This window comes from Neodiprion virginianus, chromosome 2, assembly GCF_021901495.1.
Source record: "Neodiprion virginianus isolate iyNeoVirg1 chromosome 2, iyNeoVirg1.1, whole genome shotgun sequence".
NCBI classification, from domain to species: Eukaryota; Metazoa; Arthropoda; class Insecta; order Hymenoptera; family Diprionidae; genus Neodiprion; species Neodiprion virginianus.
Window position 1 is genome coordinate 16,569,958 of NC_060878.1, and position 18,218 is coordinate 16,588,175.

The following is an 18,218-nucleotide window of genomic DNA, read 5'->3' on the forward strand; positions in this document are numbered from 1 at the left end:
AATATACGAAACATTTCATGTCTCTTCCATTGGGCCAGCGACTTTTTATACGATTATTTTAACTCTCGAAGGTCTTTGGATTTTTTTTTTGTTCCAATCTTTCAAATCGATCCGAATCATGTATAATTTTTTTAACGAAAGTATTTGTCGACACAATTTAAAAATCTGAAAATTCCGTTGTCGCATATAAAAATTTTCAATCTTTGAGCCGGAATGAGGCTCTCTTTAGGAAAAACATTTTCAAAAATTAGGTGAAAGAGTCGAATCATTATGGTTGGTTGCTTGGACATTTTCATATGTAACTCCGGATTATTTAACATTTTTACAGATTTTTTCCAAGAGATCATTTTTTTTTTCAGATGAAAAAACCGTAAACGATGAATTGGTTCGTGATGGTCTGAAAAAAAAAAATTTAAAACATCTGGTGTTACATGTGAAAATGTTTGAGTACCCAACCACAAGTGAACTGAATCTTCCTACTTATTTTTGTCGACGTTTCTTTCTCGAAAAAAAATCAACAAAATCAGAACAGAATGCCGGCATACTCCGGTTGGAGTTTAGAAATTTTGATATTTGACACAGGATTTCTCGGAATTATTTCAGATTTTTCCATTGTTTAGATCAACATCTTCATTTGAAAAATTGTAGACAATTCACATCAATTCGAAAGAGTGAGACAATAAGCGGCTTTAGGCTAGCTCGAACTTCCCGTTTTCACACTGCAGGTTCCAATTTCACAGAAAATATAAAATACTAATATCCAATTCGAGTTTCGAATTAAAAATTCACATTCGTGATTAAAGATTTGAAAGCCTTCAGGTACCATATTACATGGAAATATGATCTTTTTTTATTTTGATTCACTATAATGGATCCACCATTACAAATTTTGGAATTCTGACCTTGGATTCGTTATCGGTAACCCAAAAAACCTCCGTCCACTAATTTCTACCAATATCCGAATACTTTTAGACTTTTTTTTACACCATATTGGATTCACCGTTTTGGATTGAACAAATCTAATCTCAGATTCGTGATCCGCGACCGAAACAAACTTACGGTATCAATTTTCATTCGAATCCATTTTCAAGATATCATTATTTGTTATTTCATTTTTTTGCAATTTTGTTATTTAAATAACTGAATAATCACCCAACCGATCAAAGCGAAAATCCAATCAGTTCTAAGTTCGGAAAAGCCGCGTTGATTGAGATCAAAATCATTGAAATCCGGTTACTCGTTGTCGAGATATTGTCGGATAAAAAATTTGACCACACACACCTCGAAATGTAGTAAAAACCCAATTTTTCGTTTTCGGTGTGATTACAATAACTTCCCTTTTTCTCTGAAAACAGAGAAACGGGAAGTTACAAATGAGTACTTTCGACCTTGAGAACAATCATGTGGAACATCGTCGGTCCGATCGGAGAGGTCAAGGATCAAACCCAGATAGAATTGACATGGAATGCTCCATACATAATACATAATTGAAAAACCGTGTTTTTTCGCAAAAGGCAGCAGTTGGTTAAAATATTATGTTTATATTTGCACACGTCAAATTGTATTTATGTATGCGAATGAATTTCTCGCAAATAGTCACGCTTTTATTATCTTAGGTTGGATGAAGGAACTTGGAATATAAATCGGCAAGACAAGTCGGACAATTGTAAACGTAGCTCATAATAAAACAAGATTTGCTTATGCAGAAGATTTACGGGGTGATAGATACACGGATAATTATTGGAGAAATTTATTTGGGTGTTTAACATCTAGCACTATTTTAAATGTGTTTGAAAAATGGACATACAGACATGGGATGATACAACTTCCACTATCGGATAGTTATGCAGGGTGAATTGCTAATGATTGAATAGTTTAAGGGGGTATTCCAGTGTGGAAATTTGAAAAAATCGATTTTTTTTTTTATATTTTCAAAGCTTAACCTTTCAAGAATGTGTCCTTAAAAGGACAAGTCAAAATTTCAATTATTTTCAGAGATATAGCTATTTTAGTGACACGTCTTCAATACTGGCGCGGCTGGAACGAATTTTACTCGAAACTTTAAACGCGTTTTTCTCAAAACTACATTTTTCAAAACGGTTGACATGATTTCTCAAGTTCTATTGAACCGATTTACTTGAAATTTGGTGAGAATCTTCTCAATACATGTCTCTATCGCACGAACTATTATTATAACGAAATAATAATTTTTACTATTTTTAAAAAAGTCAGAAACGTCCAAAACAGTCAAAAAAAAAAACGTATTATTTTTTCGGACAGCCGTAATTTGGCAAAAAAAAATTTTTTTTCGACTTTTTTTTAGTTAGTACGATAGCTGCATTTATGTAGATTAATAATCTTTTTTTTTTTTTTTTTTTTTGATTTTGAAAATGCTTGCAATCGTGACAACATTGGCACGCCATTTTTTTTGTACCCCCCACTTCAACAACTCATAGCACTTTCAATTTTGTATTTTTTGACTTGTTTTTTTTTTTTTTTTTTTGTAATCGTGAAATAATAATAAACGCCTGATAAAAAAATGGATGGTAAAAATATTTTTTGTTTTTTGTTTATAGCACTTCAAAAAACACCTCAAATTCATGCCTCTACACTAGAATACCCCCTTAACGCGCATCCGCTAAAATTCTAGAGCAAGAGCAGTTTTTTGGTCAGTGCTACCGTATCTACCAAACAAGAACCATCCTAATATTCATCTTACACATCATCTTCTTGCGATGAGAATAGTTGTGGTCAGTGCTTGAGACGATTTATTACATGAATTGTTTAAATTTTAACATATATCAATCATAATCATTACTTATAAATAATTCATGATAGGAATGTCGGTTATTCACTATACCGATGGTTTTTTATACCTACATTATATACATACATTATAAATGGACATAACAGGTTAGTTCGTGAAATATTTGATGGAAGTTTCAACACGGGGTAAAATCTAGCTAAATTTATGCAATCCGGGTAGATTTTATCGATCCTAATATTAGGTCTCGTGATCAGCAATTGGCGGAAGAGTTAGGAGTCGATCCATTGTGAAAAACGAAATGAATATCGATCAGTAAAATGTACCGGTTGACGAAATGCAGGTGGATTTATTCTATAGTAATATACCAAATCATCCATCTAACATTATCACAAAGTAATTTGATATGCACGTAATTTTTTATAAATATTCTAAATCCTAGCTAATATTTGGATTATTATATAAAAAGCTACGCAGATTTCCGGTTCTTGAAGTTATAGTCGAGTCTTTGGGTGCACAGAACAGTGTAATGCTATCTAGCTACAAAAGCGGGAAAATAACGTTTGAAATCTTATCTTTGAATAAAGATGATCATTCCACGTTACCTCACGTATTGTTACACTAAAAAACACGCGAACAAAAGTGGATTGTTGCCAATTGTTGTCAATGGCAATGCGTAATATTGTTGCGTTTTTGCGAGACAGGCTTGATGCTGAACCTGGTGGTGTAGGTTTCAGTACTTCTCTTGGTCGCATGATGAATAGATTCGGCATCAGGTGTGTTTTTAAAAACTGTAACAATTTGTCGGATAAAAAGTTTATGGAAACAGACTGATTATGGTGATGTGTAATATTGTTAGTGATAATAGTTGCGTTAATCTTGGGTCTGACAACGACAATTTAAGCACTTCATGTCATGATCTGATTTTGAGTAAGTCCAGTAAATAACCCCTTTCATGACAAGGGATCTAACTATTAAGATTTGTTAGACTTGTTGGCGCCATGACAGTTGATATCATGCTTTCATGAGTTACAAGTTGCCTTTCTTTTGTTTCTCGCTGCTTACACGGAAAAAAAAATTCTGTTCGGCGAGCTGTATTCTACAGCTCCAGTAACTATACGCACTCTACGGTCTATCTTGTAGTTACAGCAACTATATATTAGTCAGCTCTGATAGCTGCAAGTTGTTCAGCTCTCACAGCTGAATGGTTTTGCTCTAAGAGCTGTAAGTTGCGCTGTGCTCTGGTGCGTTGACATATTTCATAACCTTCAAATTTCATGAGTATGATTTGAATACAGTTGATAGATAATTGTTTAAATAGTCCATTCAAATATGTAAATGACACTGAATAAATAATGATAATAATGATGAAAAATAATACTAATAGCAATATAATTGTACTATTTAATAATAAGCGCTGTGAGCGGAGCCGAAAAATTCTGGTCTAGCTCTTCGAACGAAGCTGTTTAGCTGAGAGAGCTGAACAACGTACAGCTATGACAGCTGACTAACAGTCAGTTATACGAACCATGCAGTGCTCTTCCAATAACAGAACGTTTAGTTCGACGAACTGTTTACAAGTAACTATCTAATATTTAGTTCCACGAGCTGAATTTTTTTTTCCGTGTAGGTTGACTACTTGTTGCCGCCTTCCGGACTACAAAGGGTCTTGGACCTGGATTTGAGTGTTACTTACAATTAGGAATCTATTCAGTATGTCACCCAAGGAGCTGGACAAACCTGCTCTTATTTTTTTTTTTTGAAGTGGTTGATCGACTGCTTCCTTCTTTGTAGTGTTGTTTTCTCTTGAGAGTGATAGCTTATAACCTTGTTGCCGTTACAGATTGGCAACCTTCCAATGTTCTTCTGACTTGACTTTTCACAACGTTTTTGTACTTTCTTGATGATTTTCTCATTTCGGAACCTTATCATGATTTTTGGCGATATTTTTCGTATTTGATACAAGTATTAGGATTGTACATTTTTTTTTCCTATTGTTGCTTCTTCTGGTTACATATTAATTCTTTTGTATAACTTGTAAAACACCGAGAACCTTCATTCGCATACATTGGATAAGGTCGGAAAAAACACATTAATTTACTCTCTCTTCTCTATTCTGCGTTTCCAATTTTCTTTCTTCGCTTTTTTGAACCGTCGAATGATCGCGATTTTCGTATCAGCTCAAGACTTCTTCGTGACTTTGAAATCTCGCTCGTCATTGGAATTTCGAAAATCGTTCGCCAATTTTGGAATCAGAGGACTTCTAAACGGGCGAGCATCCGCCATTTCTCGAAATTTTGCCAAGCTCTTTGCGCCCTCGGAAGTCGAGGCGACCGAAATTTCATCGAAAGATCAGCTCCGCTTGTTTTCGCAACTGCGCCAGACTCCTTAGCGCCAACCGAGCTTCGAAATCCCGAGGAATCCTCATCCTCGTCTCGCCGATCTCGCCGATCTCTCCCAGCCATCCGTCGTATAGCCCCAATCTTCTTTCACCATGTCGGCCAGCTTCTCGCCGATCATAATTACCGGGATGTTCGTGTGCGCCGTTGGAATCTCTGGAATTATCGATGCGTCCGCGACTCTCAACCCATTAACGCCGTAAACCTACGAAATTACGTTGTCTTGTAGTAAAAATTCTCGTCTTACGTAAAGAAAGAAAGAAAAGTTTTGTCTGACTTTACTGTAATGATTACCGACAGTTGGTCTACTTTGATTTTTATAAATATTTGTTCCTCATTAAACTCGACGATATTATATTTTGATGGTAACGAAAACAAAGTTCTTGAAAAGTGATAACGGTTTTCTTGATCTTTGAGGTGAAAGGAATTAGATCAAACTTTGCTATTCTCAGGTACGTAAATCCCGATTAACGGTATTATCAACGATCCAATGATCGAGTGTCACATTCTTAACGTCCTCTGCTCCTAGATATTAGGTACACTTGGGGACAATGAATCTGAGATGGCTAATTTTTTACACTAATCGGTTATGTTGGCAACACAGAGAAACCTGCAGCGCCACAGTCGGCCGAGCGCGAAACAAACTCAATCTCAATAAGCATAACATAACCCATGGCCGTCGAATCTAACCTTAGAATTGACGTGTCAATCCAACAAGTCATTATCCCCGCGGTATTCTAAGGTTCGACGGTCATGGGTTATGTTATGTTTATTGAGATTGAGCTTGTTTTGTGATCGGCCGAGTATGGCGCTGTAGTTTTTTCACTGTTGCCAACATAACCGCTTAGCGTAAAAAATTAGCCATCTCAGATCCATTGTCCCCAAGTGTACCTAATATCTAGGGGCTGAGGACGTTGAGAATGTGACACCCGATCATTGGATCGTTGATAATACCGTTAATCGGGATTTCCGTGCCTGAGTATAGCAAAGTTCCTAATTTTGAAAGTCCCGAAAGCGCCTGATTTCGAATTATTTGGTGGCGAAACTTGAAGTAAAGAAATGAAACTTTGTACGAAACAACACAAATTCGAATGGTCTCAAACCCGACGGTTCAAAGTTTCCAAATGTAAGATTCCGAAAATTCAAGTTACGGTAGAGGAAAGTTCCGAAAAGCAAAATTCCAAAAATTAAAATATATTCACACAGCATAGTTTACCGAACTCGCGGGTGTAAAAAATGAGAAAAGCCAAAAATCAGAATTACCGGAATCCCGGACGTAAAATATCGAAAATTCAAAACAAAGAAAGACCGAAATGGTGAAATTTCATCAAGTCAGAAATTCACAGTACTGAAAATCTTTCGGAATTTCAATGGTTCAGATTAAAAAAAATTTTAATTTTCGCACTTTCGGAATTTTGACTTATCGAAGTTACGCCTTTTCGGCATTTTGTCCTTCCGAAATTTTGCACTTTCGGTACTTTGAGCATTGGGTTTTGGACCATTCAAAATTCTGATCTTTCGTCAAAGTTTGATTTCTTTACTTCAAGTTTCGCTACCAAAAAATTCGAAATTTGACACTTTTGGAACTTTTCAAATTCGGAATTTTCACCCCGCCGTGTAGTGAACGTAATGCTTCCACTACCCTGGACCGAGGGGGTAGAAATGTATGAGCAAATTAAAAGGCGTGAAACATTTTTGCTTCTTCTTGTTTGGCTTGTCTGGAAATTGTGGGGAGCCAATCAGGGAGTTCGTAAAATTTTTCCAAACTCTAAGGGAGATTCTGTTCAATAAAGTCTTCACTTAAATTAATGCATTCGAATAGTGCAGTACTTTAATTTTTGCTTTCGATCAGTGTAGACTTGAATTTGTGCATTTGATCAGTGCAGTTCTCCAAAGTTCTCTCGTTTTTTTTTTTTTTAATGCGTAATTTGCAAAAATCTTGTTTTGTGAATTTCTATCATTTCTTTTAAATTAGTTATATTTAACTTCTCATGTTGAACCAAATATTTTAATATTTTCGTTAAAGTGTCTTAAATCTCATCATTTCATTTAATAAACATTTTACTATTGTGCTGCTAATCCAATCATTTCACTTAACGAACATTTTGTTATTTAGTTCTCAAACCTGATTTCGCGAATAATTAATTCAACGACCGATCCCAATAAAGTTCATAAAATACATTCTCGAATCTTCCGCTGAAAACGCAGCGTCGCCTCCCATAGCCCGAGGCATCAAGGTTGACGAAAGGTGAGTGGCATCGTTTTATTAAAAAAATTCACCTTCATTTCAGGTGATCATTGTATGATAATTTCTGCATTCCTATCTCTTTGCAAAAAGATTATGTGGTGAGTTGATATTTTCGTACATAATTAATCTTCGGTGGGCCGGCGTTTTTCCCTTGAAATTCAATATTTTTTAGAGGTATGATATATGGATATAAATAGTCAATATAAAGAGGTAGGCCGGTCCTCTGAAAGTTAATAGTCAGACCCAACCCGTATAATAACACAAAAAAAAAACATTCATTCCAGCCATGACGTAATCTTGAATTTTTCACTATCATTATACGATTTTTATATTTATATATATGCATACATACGTATATATATCTAATTTTTAATCAAATTTCTTTTTATTTAATTCTACCGATCGAAACCAGTTTTCTTTCTTTTTTTCTCACGTGTAACAATGAAGAACGACTTCCTCGAATATTAATCACAGAATATTCGTCAATATACGAAAAACCACGCAATGTGGTGAGAAGCTTCTCATACCTGACCCGGAATTAATATTTGCTCAAGTAAATTCGTTACTTCCTATTATTATTTACCTCGTGGTGGTCAGTCATTAATTATTTGCTAGAACTGAATAAAAAAAGACATCATTAAATTGGCCTTTTCATCAAAGTTATTATTAATTTCTGGGAAAAACTTTTCTTGTGCGAATTACAGGTTTTACATTTTCTGTCTCCAATTTCACGTTTAGGAGAACTTCTGTTATCAAAATTCGGTTCAATTTATTTGAGGTTCTCATTTTTCAAACTCTGATTTCATTATCTTATTTCGTCCTTTCGTTTATTCTCTATTTATTTATTTATTTTTTTTCTTTTGATACTTGAGCGATAAAGGATTTGATATATTTTTATAAATAATTTCAGCACATTAATTTTTTATTGCAAGTGCAATAATTCATTCATGTTACAACTGCCAAATGATGCTATACAGCCGTTTGAGGGTTACCAAATCGCATGACATCTCAATACGACGAAGTGTAAGAGATGTCAAATTCATTGTTGTCCAGTCTATATTTCCGTCAATTAAATTTTCTCGGATTCAATTTTCTGGGCAAAATTTCCCCTCGGCCAAATTTTCACCGATTAAAATCGCCCCGGACGATTTTCCTTGGCTAAAATCTCCAAGATGATGAAGAACAAATAAATTAACGCGAATAAATATAGAGCAACTAAATATACTTGGTGTACGGAAAAAGTTATGAAATTTGAAATAGATGAATAAATTGAAATGATTGTCCAGGTGAATTTTGGTGTGCCGGGGTTGATGTCCGGGGAAATTTTTGACTCGGGCGATTTTTATAATTTTTTTCAACGAATATATTAATTGACACAATTTAAAATTCTAGGTAAATTTCAAAAATGAAGCAAATCACATCATATTTGGAATATAGGGATGTTTTGAGTCGCTGAATCGATTTTCGCGGTTATTAATACGATTTGCCATCTCCCAACTCCTGTAAATAGGGGTTGATTTTTCAATTTTTCCAATTCGGCAGAAAACGTTTTTGAATTTTTAAATTGAGGCAATTGCAGCAGATACTCTAATTTTTTTTACTACTCTCAATTCCTAAACTTGGGGATGGGGGTGAATTTTTCAATTTATGCAATACCATCTAAATTTCAATTTCTTCTCGTGCTTGTTCGTGCTTTTAATTTTATCAGTAATTATTTTTTATCTATCATCCCTGAAATTTAAAAAAATGTAATTACGGGTTGATTTTTTAGTGTCTTGTTTTTATTTATTTTTTTTTCCATTAAAAACTTGCAAATACCTTAATTTCCACAATTTCCACTCCAAGATTTATTACTTTATCTGAGTAAGCTTGGTCTTAGTACTAAAAATCACCGATAGGTGGCGAACAGCCACTCTTCTAACTTCCACAAGTAAAACAACGCAGGAAGATACATAAGTAGACGAACACTCGAGCTAAGATTTTGATAACATATGAACTGTATCGATGAACAATTTTAACCATTTTGGGTCGGCCATTTTGGATCTGCCATTATTGAATTTTGCAATTCTATTGCCAGATTCAGATTTAGCGACTTCAAAAACCAATGTACACCAAGTTTCATTCAAATTGGTTGAAAAACAAGAAAGTTATTCGATTTGATCATATATGATACATAAGCAGCATTGGCACAACTTTTTTTTGATCATATATGATACAACGCCAGTCAACCGGTTAAGCGGGAAATTTAATCTGGAAGTCAATCCAGGGAGATTTAGTCCTAGAATCAAAAAATCACCCGAAATCTCTGAAATGTTTAAAATTACACGAGTTACTTTGGAATCCTTTAGAATGTTGTTAAATTTTGCGCAAATTTATAAAATTATCTGTATTCTCTGATATCTTCGTTATCATGCATAATCTCTTAGAATCAGGCAGTTGTCTAATCTGAGGTGAAAGATTAGCCGTCTCAGACTCATTTTCCCCAAATGTACCTACATTTAAACTAATGAGAAGTTAACGATATCCATCGAACGGGGGTTCTGTAAACGAGAAATGATGCATTTCTCTGAGGTTATCTCTAGTGAAGTTTGCATGGTACTGACATAGGGGAGCGGCATAGTGTGCATGATACACCATTACTACTGAAATCATACGACAGCTCAAATGATTACTGACATCGCGGTTTGCCCATAAAATGTAAATCACGTCTGGTATAATAACTTTGATCGTTTTTTTCGAAAGAAATTGTGGCTCCGTGTAACTCAAAAGTTAATTATATCTTTTCGGTAGAATGAGCAGATTAAAAGACTGAAGTAGTGAAATTCTCGAAAACAAGAAGAGGAATATTTTCAGAATAAGAAGAAAATAAAACTCTCACCTGAAGTCTAGGATTAACGACGGCGGTTGGATCGCCCTGAGGGCCCATTTTAGCGGTGCCAGAATGATGGTAAATGGTGAAGGTGAGAGTGCGGGCGGCGCATTCCCAGTAGCCGTCCGAGTCGTAGGTAAACCTTTGACATCCGGGAAACCGGACGTCGAACTGCCTCGAGCCGAACTGCCGCATGGCACTCGTGCGAGTCACGTTTTGGGCAGCGCGGATTCCGGCCACCATGACGCGCACGTCTTCCGGGTGGCTCATGTAGTTCGGAATTATTCTCGGCGGGGATCTGATGTTCCTGTTCCTCAGGAGGATCTCACCGCGACTCAGCGGTCTCATCAGCATCGGCAGAATGCTCCAGGAGTGTCGATTTTCGATCTCTCGGTATGTCCGGGACCAGAATTGGTCAGATATTCCGAATCCGCGACGGGCTCCTTGGTCAGAGCCGAGCGAGGCACCTTGGAAGATTAACTCGACGTTTGGCCAGCTGCCGTGGTCGTTGGGTGTGTCGGTGTTGAGGAAAGCCAGAGCTTCGCAGCCTCCCGGAACCGTCAGAGGGCCTTGACGTTTGGTCAAGTAGTCGGCGATGTAGGGTTTCACGGGGTTCATTATGTCCCTACCGATTATCGAGGCGGGCTGATCGACGAGGGCGACGAAACCGCCGTAGGCGATGTGGTCCATCAAGTTCTTGCCGACCGGCGCGTCCTTGACCAGCGGAATCCCGATATCGGCGAGATGCTCGGCCGGTCCGATTCCACTGAGCATGAGAATCTGAGCGGAGCCGATCGTCCCGGCGCTGAGAACGACTTCTTTTCTCGCCCTGACGGCGAACTTCCGGTTGTTCTTGTAGAACTCGACGCCGACGGCCCGTTTGTCTCTCGGGTCGACGAGCACCTTGCTCACCAGGCTGTTCTTGCTGACGAACAAGTTCCTCCGAGTCCTGACGGGGTGAAGATAAGCTCTGCTCGTGCTGACCCGCGATCCGTTGGCGGTCGTCGTCTGGATGTAGGAGAATCCGGTCTCGGTCCTTCCGTTGTAGTCTTGGATGTCGAAGCCGAGCTCTTCCCCGGCCTGGAGGAAGGCCGTCGCGAGGGGCGTGTGGAAGGTCGGATAGTTTATCGCCATCGGGCCTTCGGTGTTGTGCATCTTCTCGTCGACCCTCAGCCCTGGGATCCCGATGTTCTCCATCTTCTTGAAGTAGCGAAGCACCTCGTCGTAAGACCATCCGACGTTCCCCAACTCCGCCCACCTGTCGTAGTCCCGCTTGTCGCCGCGGGTCGCGATCATGTAGTTGAGGACGCTGCTGCCCCCCATCACCTTGCCCCTCGGCCAGTTGCACCTCCGGTCCTTCATCCCCAGGCAGTAGCTGTCCGAGGGCTCGGTCCGGTACTTCCAGTTGATGTCGTTGCTGAACTGCAGGTAGTTGACCAGTAGTGGGATGTCCATTATCAGATTCTCGCTCCTCCCGGCCTCGAGGAGCAGCACCTTGAGCTCCGGAACCTCCGTCAGCCGACTCGCAATGACCGCGCCTGCGCTTCCGGCCCCTACGACGATCACGTCGTACTCGGCATCCGGTCCCGGCGTCATGTCTGGTGGCTCGGCTTGGTGATAGTTTCTGCCCTCCCGCAGGAATTCCGCAATCCCAACTGTCAACGAGGAGATCGTCGACAGAAGCGGACGGTAGTTTTCACCGCTATTGAATCCGGCGTAAATCCGTTTTGGTAAAGCTTGTCCTTCCGCAATTCGAAACTGCGCGCATAGCGTCGTGATGAACAACGCGCCGAAAATTACGTACTTCAACTCGGCCGCCTGCATGTTTCTACGATATGCTTGAAGGACAACTCTTCACCGCAAACTAAGCCGGATGAAATCTGTACCCCATTTATATGTTGGCAAAAGCTACGTTCCGTGGCGTCCACCTCCATCCGTACCTCTTTTTTACATTCTACTTCATTTAATACTCGCGCGTCTTCCGCCATCTTAACCTCTAGTTGGATGATTTAATCGCCCCTCGGCTCATTTCATCGACTCGGAAGTATTATCGATCGGTAGTAACGGGTGAAAAAATAACCTTACTACATCAGCTAGGATTTGTCAATATTCTTTCAGTTCCCCGCACTTCTGGAGCTTGTCATTCTTCATTCACTCGTCGATCTTTTAAATCAACCGAATCTATTTTCCGGTTATTATCGCCTAGCTATTATATTTCCGCTATTGTTCTACGTACCTTTTTATTCAAACTGCAACACGTACGTTTCTCATGATACGGTTACATTCAGAATATCACACGGCATTTCAATTCCAGTTTCATACTATCCGCATATTTCTCAAACTGACATTCACTTTCAAAATAATTCCCTCATTTGTTTTAGTTTATCCCGTCGTTGGTTCAGTCGTTCAGTGAAAATGGTTACCTGCGGCAGAATTGATGTGAACGATTACGTAATCGATTGCCTGATAGAAGATCAAAAACAGAGATGCGCTTGATGCACTCAAATCTTTACTCGGCTCGAAGATCGGCATTCTTGCCTTGAAATTTGATAATTTTTAGAGGTATGAGCCATGTATATATAAATAGTCAACATGTGCGATGGAATTTCCGAGTTATCTGCTGACTCCTCAAATGCCAAACCGATAATCCAAAGGTTAAAGATGGCTACTCGAAATCGAATGACGAGGTTGAAGATGGACAGCAAAATACGGATTTCAGACGAAAGAGCATGGGGGCCAATTTCAACAAACATTAAGATGACAGTCAGACTCACGATAACGGCAATAGATTTACGATTAAAATTGTCTTTCAAAAAAGTAGTTCCTCACAAGTGTTACCTCGGCTAGACATTGGAGGGATGAATATTTCCAAAGCTACTTTTTTCCATTAAGTTGAAAACAATGCTTTTAACACAAAAATGTAAAGGTGAAAAAGCATTTGAACGACAATTTTGTTCGTGACAAAAAAAAGTTGAAACACGTTTTCCCCTGGGAGTTATAGCTATCGAATAAAGTGCAGTTTTATTCAAGTTCTTTCGAAAACTCCATATCTACGAGCCAATCATTTCATGCATATAAATTGAACTCGCCTGTAGCCTTATAATGATGATTGAAATTAGCATTAAACTCACCTCGAGTGGACTCCTTTTCCCCAGTTTCTCACAATTGTGTCCTCAATGCTGCTTTTGACGAAAAGCTATTTGGAGTGAAATTCTCAATAAAAAAGGTCGTTTCAAGTTTTTTCGTTTGTGAATAGCTTGCGAGATGAACGGTAAATCCATTTGAGCGGTTCGACAGATTCCGAAATCCCCTTCACAAATCACTGATTAGTTTCATTTTGAGTGAACCGCGTCTTTCGATCATTCGGATTCAAGGTATCCGATCAAAAGCGGAACACCGCGTAGTTGAATAATTTCGTGAAACCTGTTTCTCGTGACGTTAAGCGTTTGCCCTTGTCGTTTTGTCAATGCATTTTACTTTTCACTTGTTTTGATAAAATATTGATAAATATTCATTAAGTTACGATTTCGGGTGGGATTTGAATATGCTTATCAATTATAATGTATTAACATTTGGCTGACGGAGTATTTTTTGTTTTCCTCTTTGTTCTCGGCGTCTAGTTTAGCATAGAAATTCCTAATTTCCACCCACCAACATCGTTTTTAGACAGGTATTTCAATTATTATTGAATGTTTAGTTCTATGGAGACTTGGACATATTGTTGCGGATTTTCAGAAGTGAAGTTGTTGGTTATGCTGTTTACATTGACGCCTTAACGAACTTGTAATTTTATACGTTGATTAGGTCACGTGTAGGAAGGTTCAATTATTTACACGAGAAACATAAATCGTGTAACAATGTAAAGAAACGTGGCTTGGCACGGAACACTCTTTGGTGACAAGGAAAAAGTTGTACATTTTATTCAAACTCTCGTCTCAAGAATACGTTTTATTAGTATCAATAGTTATCGAACAAAAAATGAAAACGATAATATGGTCCATTAGCTCGAAAAAAAATCACCTGATGTCAAATCCTCTAACTCAAAAAACATTACATAGACTTTTGTTTTACCGCTTTTGAAGAAAAAGAACACTATTAGTGAACCGCTTCATAAGCTTACAAGAGCAGTATTTCTCGATCGACGATTTATGAGTTGAGTAATATCGATAATAAATAAATAAAAGTATATAATTCATCATTTTTCGGAAGAATCGGCAGAAAAATAGTAGCACTATTTTTCCCAACTCAAATTACATAGTAGAATTCTATTATTATATACGAAAAGTAGAAGAATATGATTTCAATAGATGAAAACTTGAAAGAAAGGTGTCTAACCCATTGAAAATGGTCCATTAGCTGAAAACTATGATCCACCAGGTGGGGTTGGGTCTCAGGATAATTTTTCCCGAAAAAACCAAAAATCGATTTTTCCACCGATTTTGGTCAAATTTTCGGTAGGGTCCTCGATTAAAAAATACTTCTCGTAATCGCAATCCTAATGAACGATGCATTATGTATCGACAGCTGATAACCAAAATGTCGGAAACTCACTGTTTTCGGTTTTTGGTGACCTTACTGTCATAAGGGCGTACTCCCAACTTGTTAACGTAAAGTCTATTAGTGGAAAATTCAAAGTTGGTAAGTGAAAATTCGAAAATTGCCTGCGAATTTTGGAATCAGAGTTTACAAAAACGGGCGAACAATCGCCATTTTCTGAAACTTCTTCATGCTTCTTCCGCCTTTCTGCTTTTTTCGATGTGATGTTCGTATGAGCTATCAGAGTCTCTGGAATTATCGAGACATCCGCGACTATCAATCAAAATCATGTCCCTTTGCAATGAAAATCATTTTTCCTTCGATTGTACCGATTGGAAACGTCAAATCCTAATTGTCAGTAAGTCGAGCGACTTACTGCGCATGCGCGAGGTTTGTCAACGCGAGTTATCGTAACAACATAACCTCAATTCGTGATTTGACGCGGAAGCCTTCGACAGCAATGCTCCTTGTCTTGCAGAAGAAAATATTGTTGCAAATTCAATGTTGCAACGCTGATAAAACGGTTCCTGGTCTAAACGAAGTGACCATACATATAAAACTAAACGGTAAAGAAAAAATAAAAAAAATAAAAAAAAATGCATTTTATTCGGTTTCAAGTCTGACGCAGGTTTCGTTATAACGAAATTATTCACTTGCGTTAACTTAGAAAATAAATAATTCTGTATGGGGATCCGTTACGAATCTTTCTTCGTTTCCAAAGGATGAAATAAAAATGAGATTTTTCTAACAGGAAACAACATTCGTATTACAAAATAAAGGGTTTCAAGTGCATAATTAACGGGTTATAGAAGCAGTATTTCTTGTGAGATAAAATGATTACTCGTTATCTTGATTCACTAATCTTTTGTTACTCGAATCTTCACACCTCTATTCAGACTTTTGTTACTCCAATGTTTATAACTACATTGAGAGACTATAAAAATAACCATAAATTAGAACGACCCGTAAACTCAGTATTTATTAGCTAATCAATATAGTAAATAATTAAAGAAATCATTTTCAAAACTCTGTGTCTCTGCAGGCTTATTCCTATTTCGAGAATCATTCAATCACGGCCTTTTTTTTCGCAATAAGAATATTCTGAAACAGTTATAGCTTATATCCTGGTTATTAATTCCACCGGTATTGCGATTATTTTTGTTGCCATTTCGAGAAGGACCACGATCGTTATTATTAGCCTTATTATACGTTGTTACGAGGAAGCGGTGTCTTGTTTCGTCTGAGAGAGGCAAGGTCTTCATCGCGAGCAGTTTTTCCATTTTTGATTTGTGTTATTTAAAGTTTCTTAAGCTGATCGTTTCCGTATCCCGATTTGATCGCGAAACTAAGTTTATCTCGGTTACAAATTGGTGATCGAGCTTAACCCATCAACGCCCGAAATGACACTTTTCGAATAGTCATGTTTGACCGATTTTCAACAACGCTAGGACAATGGGATTTTAATAAAAATTGGTACCTGACTATTTTCAAGGCTGCTCTTTCAGGATAACGAGGTTAGAAGCCATGAAAATTAGATTTCTATGGAAAATTTGCAATTAAAAAAAAAAAAAAACAGCGAAATTTCGGTGTAGTTTTTTTGAAAAATTATTTAAATCGAACCTTTATAATACTCAAATCAGACTCTTTTCTGCAAAAATCGTGGAATTTTTATCTGTACTTTAAAAACCTATTGGTTAGGAATTTTTTTTTTTTATCAATTATTTTCAGAATGGCGGCTCGAAAAGGGTGAAATTTTACGTAAAAATCAAATAATGGTCTCTTGCTTGATTTCTCGATCTAATTGTTATATCTTGGGTTCAACTTTGGATATAACCTTGATTCAGTGTTTGAATTTCGAAAATTGTGGAAATTTTGAAAATTAAAAATGGCTGATTCAAGATGGCGGACAAAAAATCATTTGATTTTGTGAAAACTGACCTCAGATTTGTAATCAGGGAAACCCAAAAACCTCTGAGAGCGATTTTTTCCGCAGGATCGTGTAATTTTGATTTTTGGTCCGTCATATTGAATCGGTCATTTTGTATTTTTTCAAAACTGACCTCAGATTCGTAATCAGCGACCCCGAAAAAAAATAGTTTTTCAAGAAAACTACACCGAAATTTCGCTGTTTTTTTTTTTTTTTTCAATTGCAAATTTTCCATAGAAAATCTAATTTTCATGGCTTCTAATCACGATATTCTGAAAAAGCACCCTTGAAAATAGTTGGGTACCAATTTTTATTACACTCCCATTGTTCTAGCGTTGTTGGTAATCGGTCAAACATGACTATACGAAAAGTGTCATTTCGGGCGTTAATGGGTTAATAACTCACGGAAAAATAACTTGTGGCAAATATCTGTATTGCAATTTCTGATTGGCTTATGAACAATCAGGCGATGGGAATTTGACGGTGGCCTGGATGGGCTTTCAGGAACCTGGAAAAGTCCCGCGTGAAGTTAAAAGGCCCTAAAATTTTCAAACCGAGTAATAAAACATTTGATCGCCAAATACTTGTATAACACAATTTGGCGGTAGCCGAAGCATATATGCAATTTATGTGGTTTGTCATATTATTCTAGAAACATATCGATATGATTATTAAAATTAATGCATATTTATGCGAATTCGTGATTAAAGAGGAACAATGAATGCGAGTTCGCTTTAACTTATTGTTCAGAGATTGATTGATTGACTGTTTATTAAATTAGCCACGGAGTATGAGACTCCATCTGGCCTAAAGTCAAGTGACCAGTGAGTTTCGATCTTAATACAACGGTAGAACAGTAGAATAGTAAAGTATCTGTCGCGATAACAGGGTTACGATAAAAAAGTGCGATAAAGAATTAAGAATAAAAAGAAAAGTACTTGATATAAATACGAAATGATTGAAATAAAATAATAATAGTAGCTGCTTAAGAGAATCAATAGAGCTATGCGGTAGCTGATAAAGAGAAACGAAATAAGGTAAGGAGAAGATGAGGTTGAATGAGATAAGGTAAGATAGAGAGATTGATTCATTGATTGATTTACGAAATGGTTTATCACCCAACGTTGAGCAGAAGGTGTAGAAGAGGTGCAAGAAAGTCACCTCACTTGACGCGCTCTGAAAAGTAAAAACTGCGAAACTTGTCTGATAGAATTGCGTGCGGGATCGTATCGAACGCTTTAGAAAAGTCAAAAAGGACCAGAACGGTTAGTTTGCGATCATAGATGTCTTTAGGAACATCCTCGGTTAGTCTGATGAGAGAAGTTCGAGTGCTGTAGTCAGCACGAAAGCCAGATTGTCGGTAATCGAAGAGCTGGTGGCTTTTGAGAAACGCGGAAATTTGCTCGTGGACAATGTCCTCGAGAACCTTAGATATTAAACAGAGATTTAAGATAGGCCGCACCAGATCGAGAGAG

The 18,218-nt window shown here is 37.5% G+C and overlaps 2 protein-coding genes across 2 annotated transcripts in view; one reads left to right on the forward strand and one right to left on the reverse strand.

The window, feature by feature from the left end:
• The window catches only part of LOC124299284 (flotillin-2), a 510,013-nt gene that overhangs the window by 55,116 nt on the left and 436,679 nt on the right, over positions 1-18,218 (forward strand). The gene's annotated exons all lie outside the window — the stretch shown is intronic.
• Positions 4,900-12,126, reverse strand: LOC124299258 (glucose dehydrogenase [FAD, quinone]-like). The gene is made up of 2 exons (XM_046752337.1): positions 10,290-12,126; positions 4,900-5,368 (listed from the first exon to the last, which is right to left on the reverse strand). The coding sequence occupies exons 1-2, from the start codon at positions 12,102-12,104 to the stop codon at positions 5,189-5,191; spliced, it is 1,995 nt and encodes a 664-aa protein (XP_046608293.1). The 5' UTR covers positions 12,105-12,126; the 3' UTR covers positions 4,900-5,188.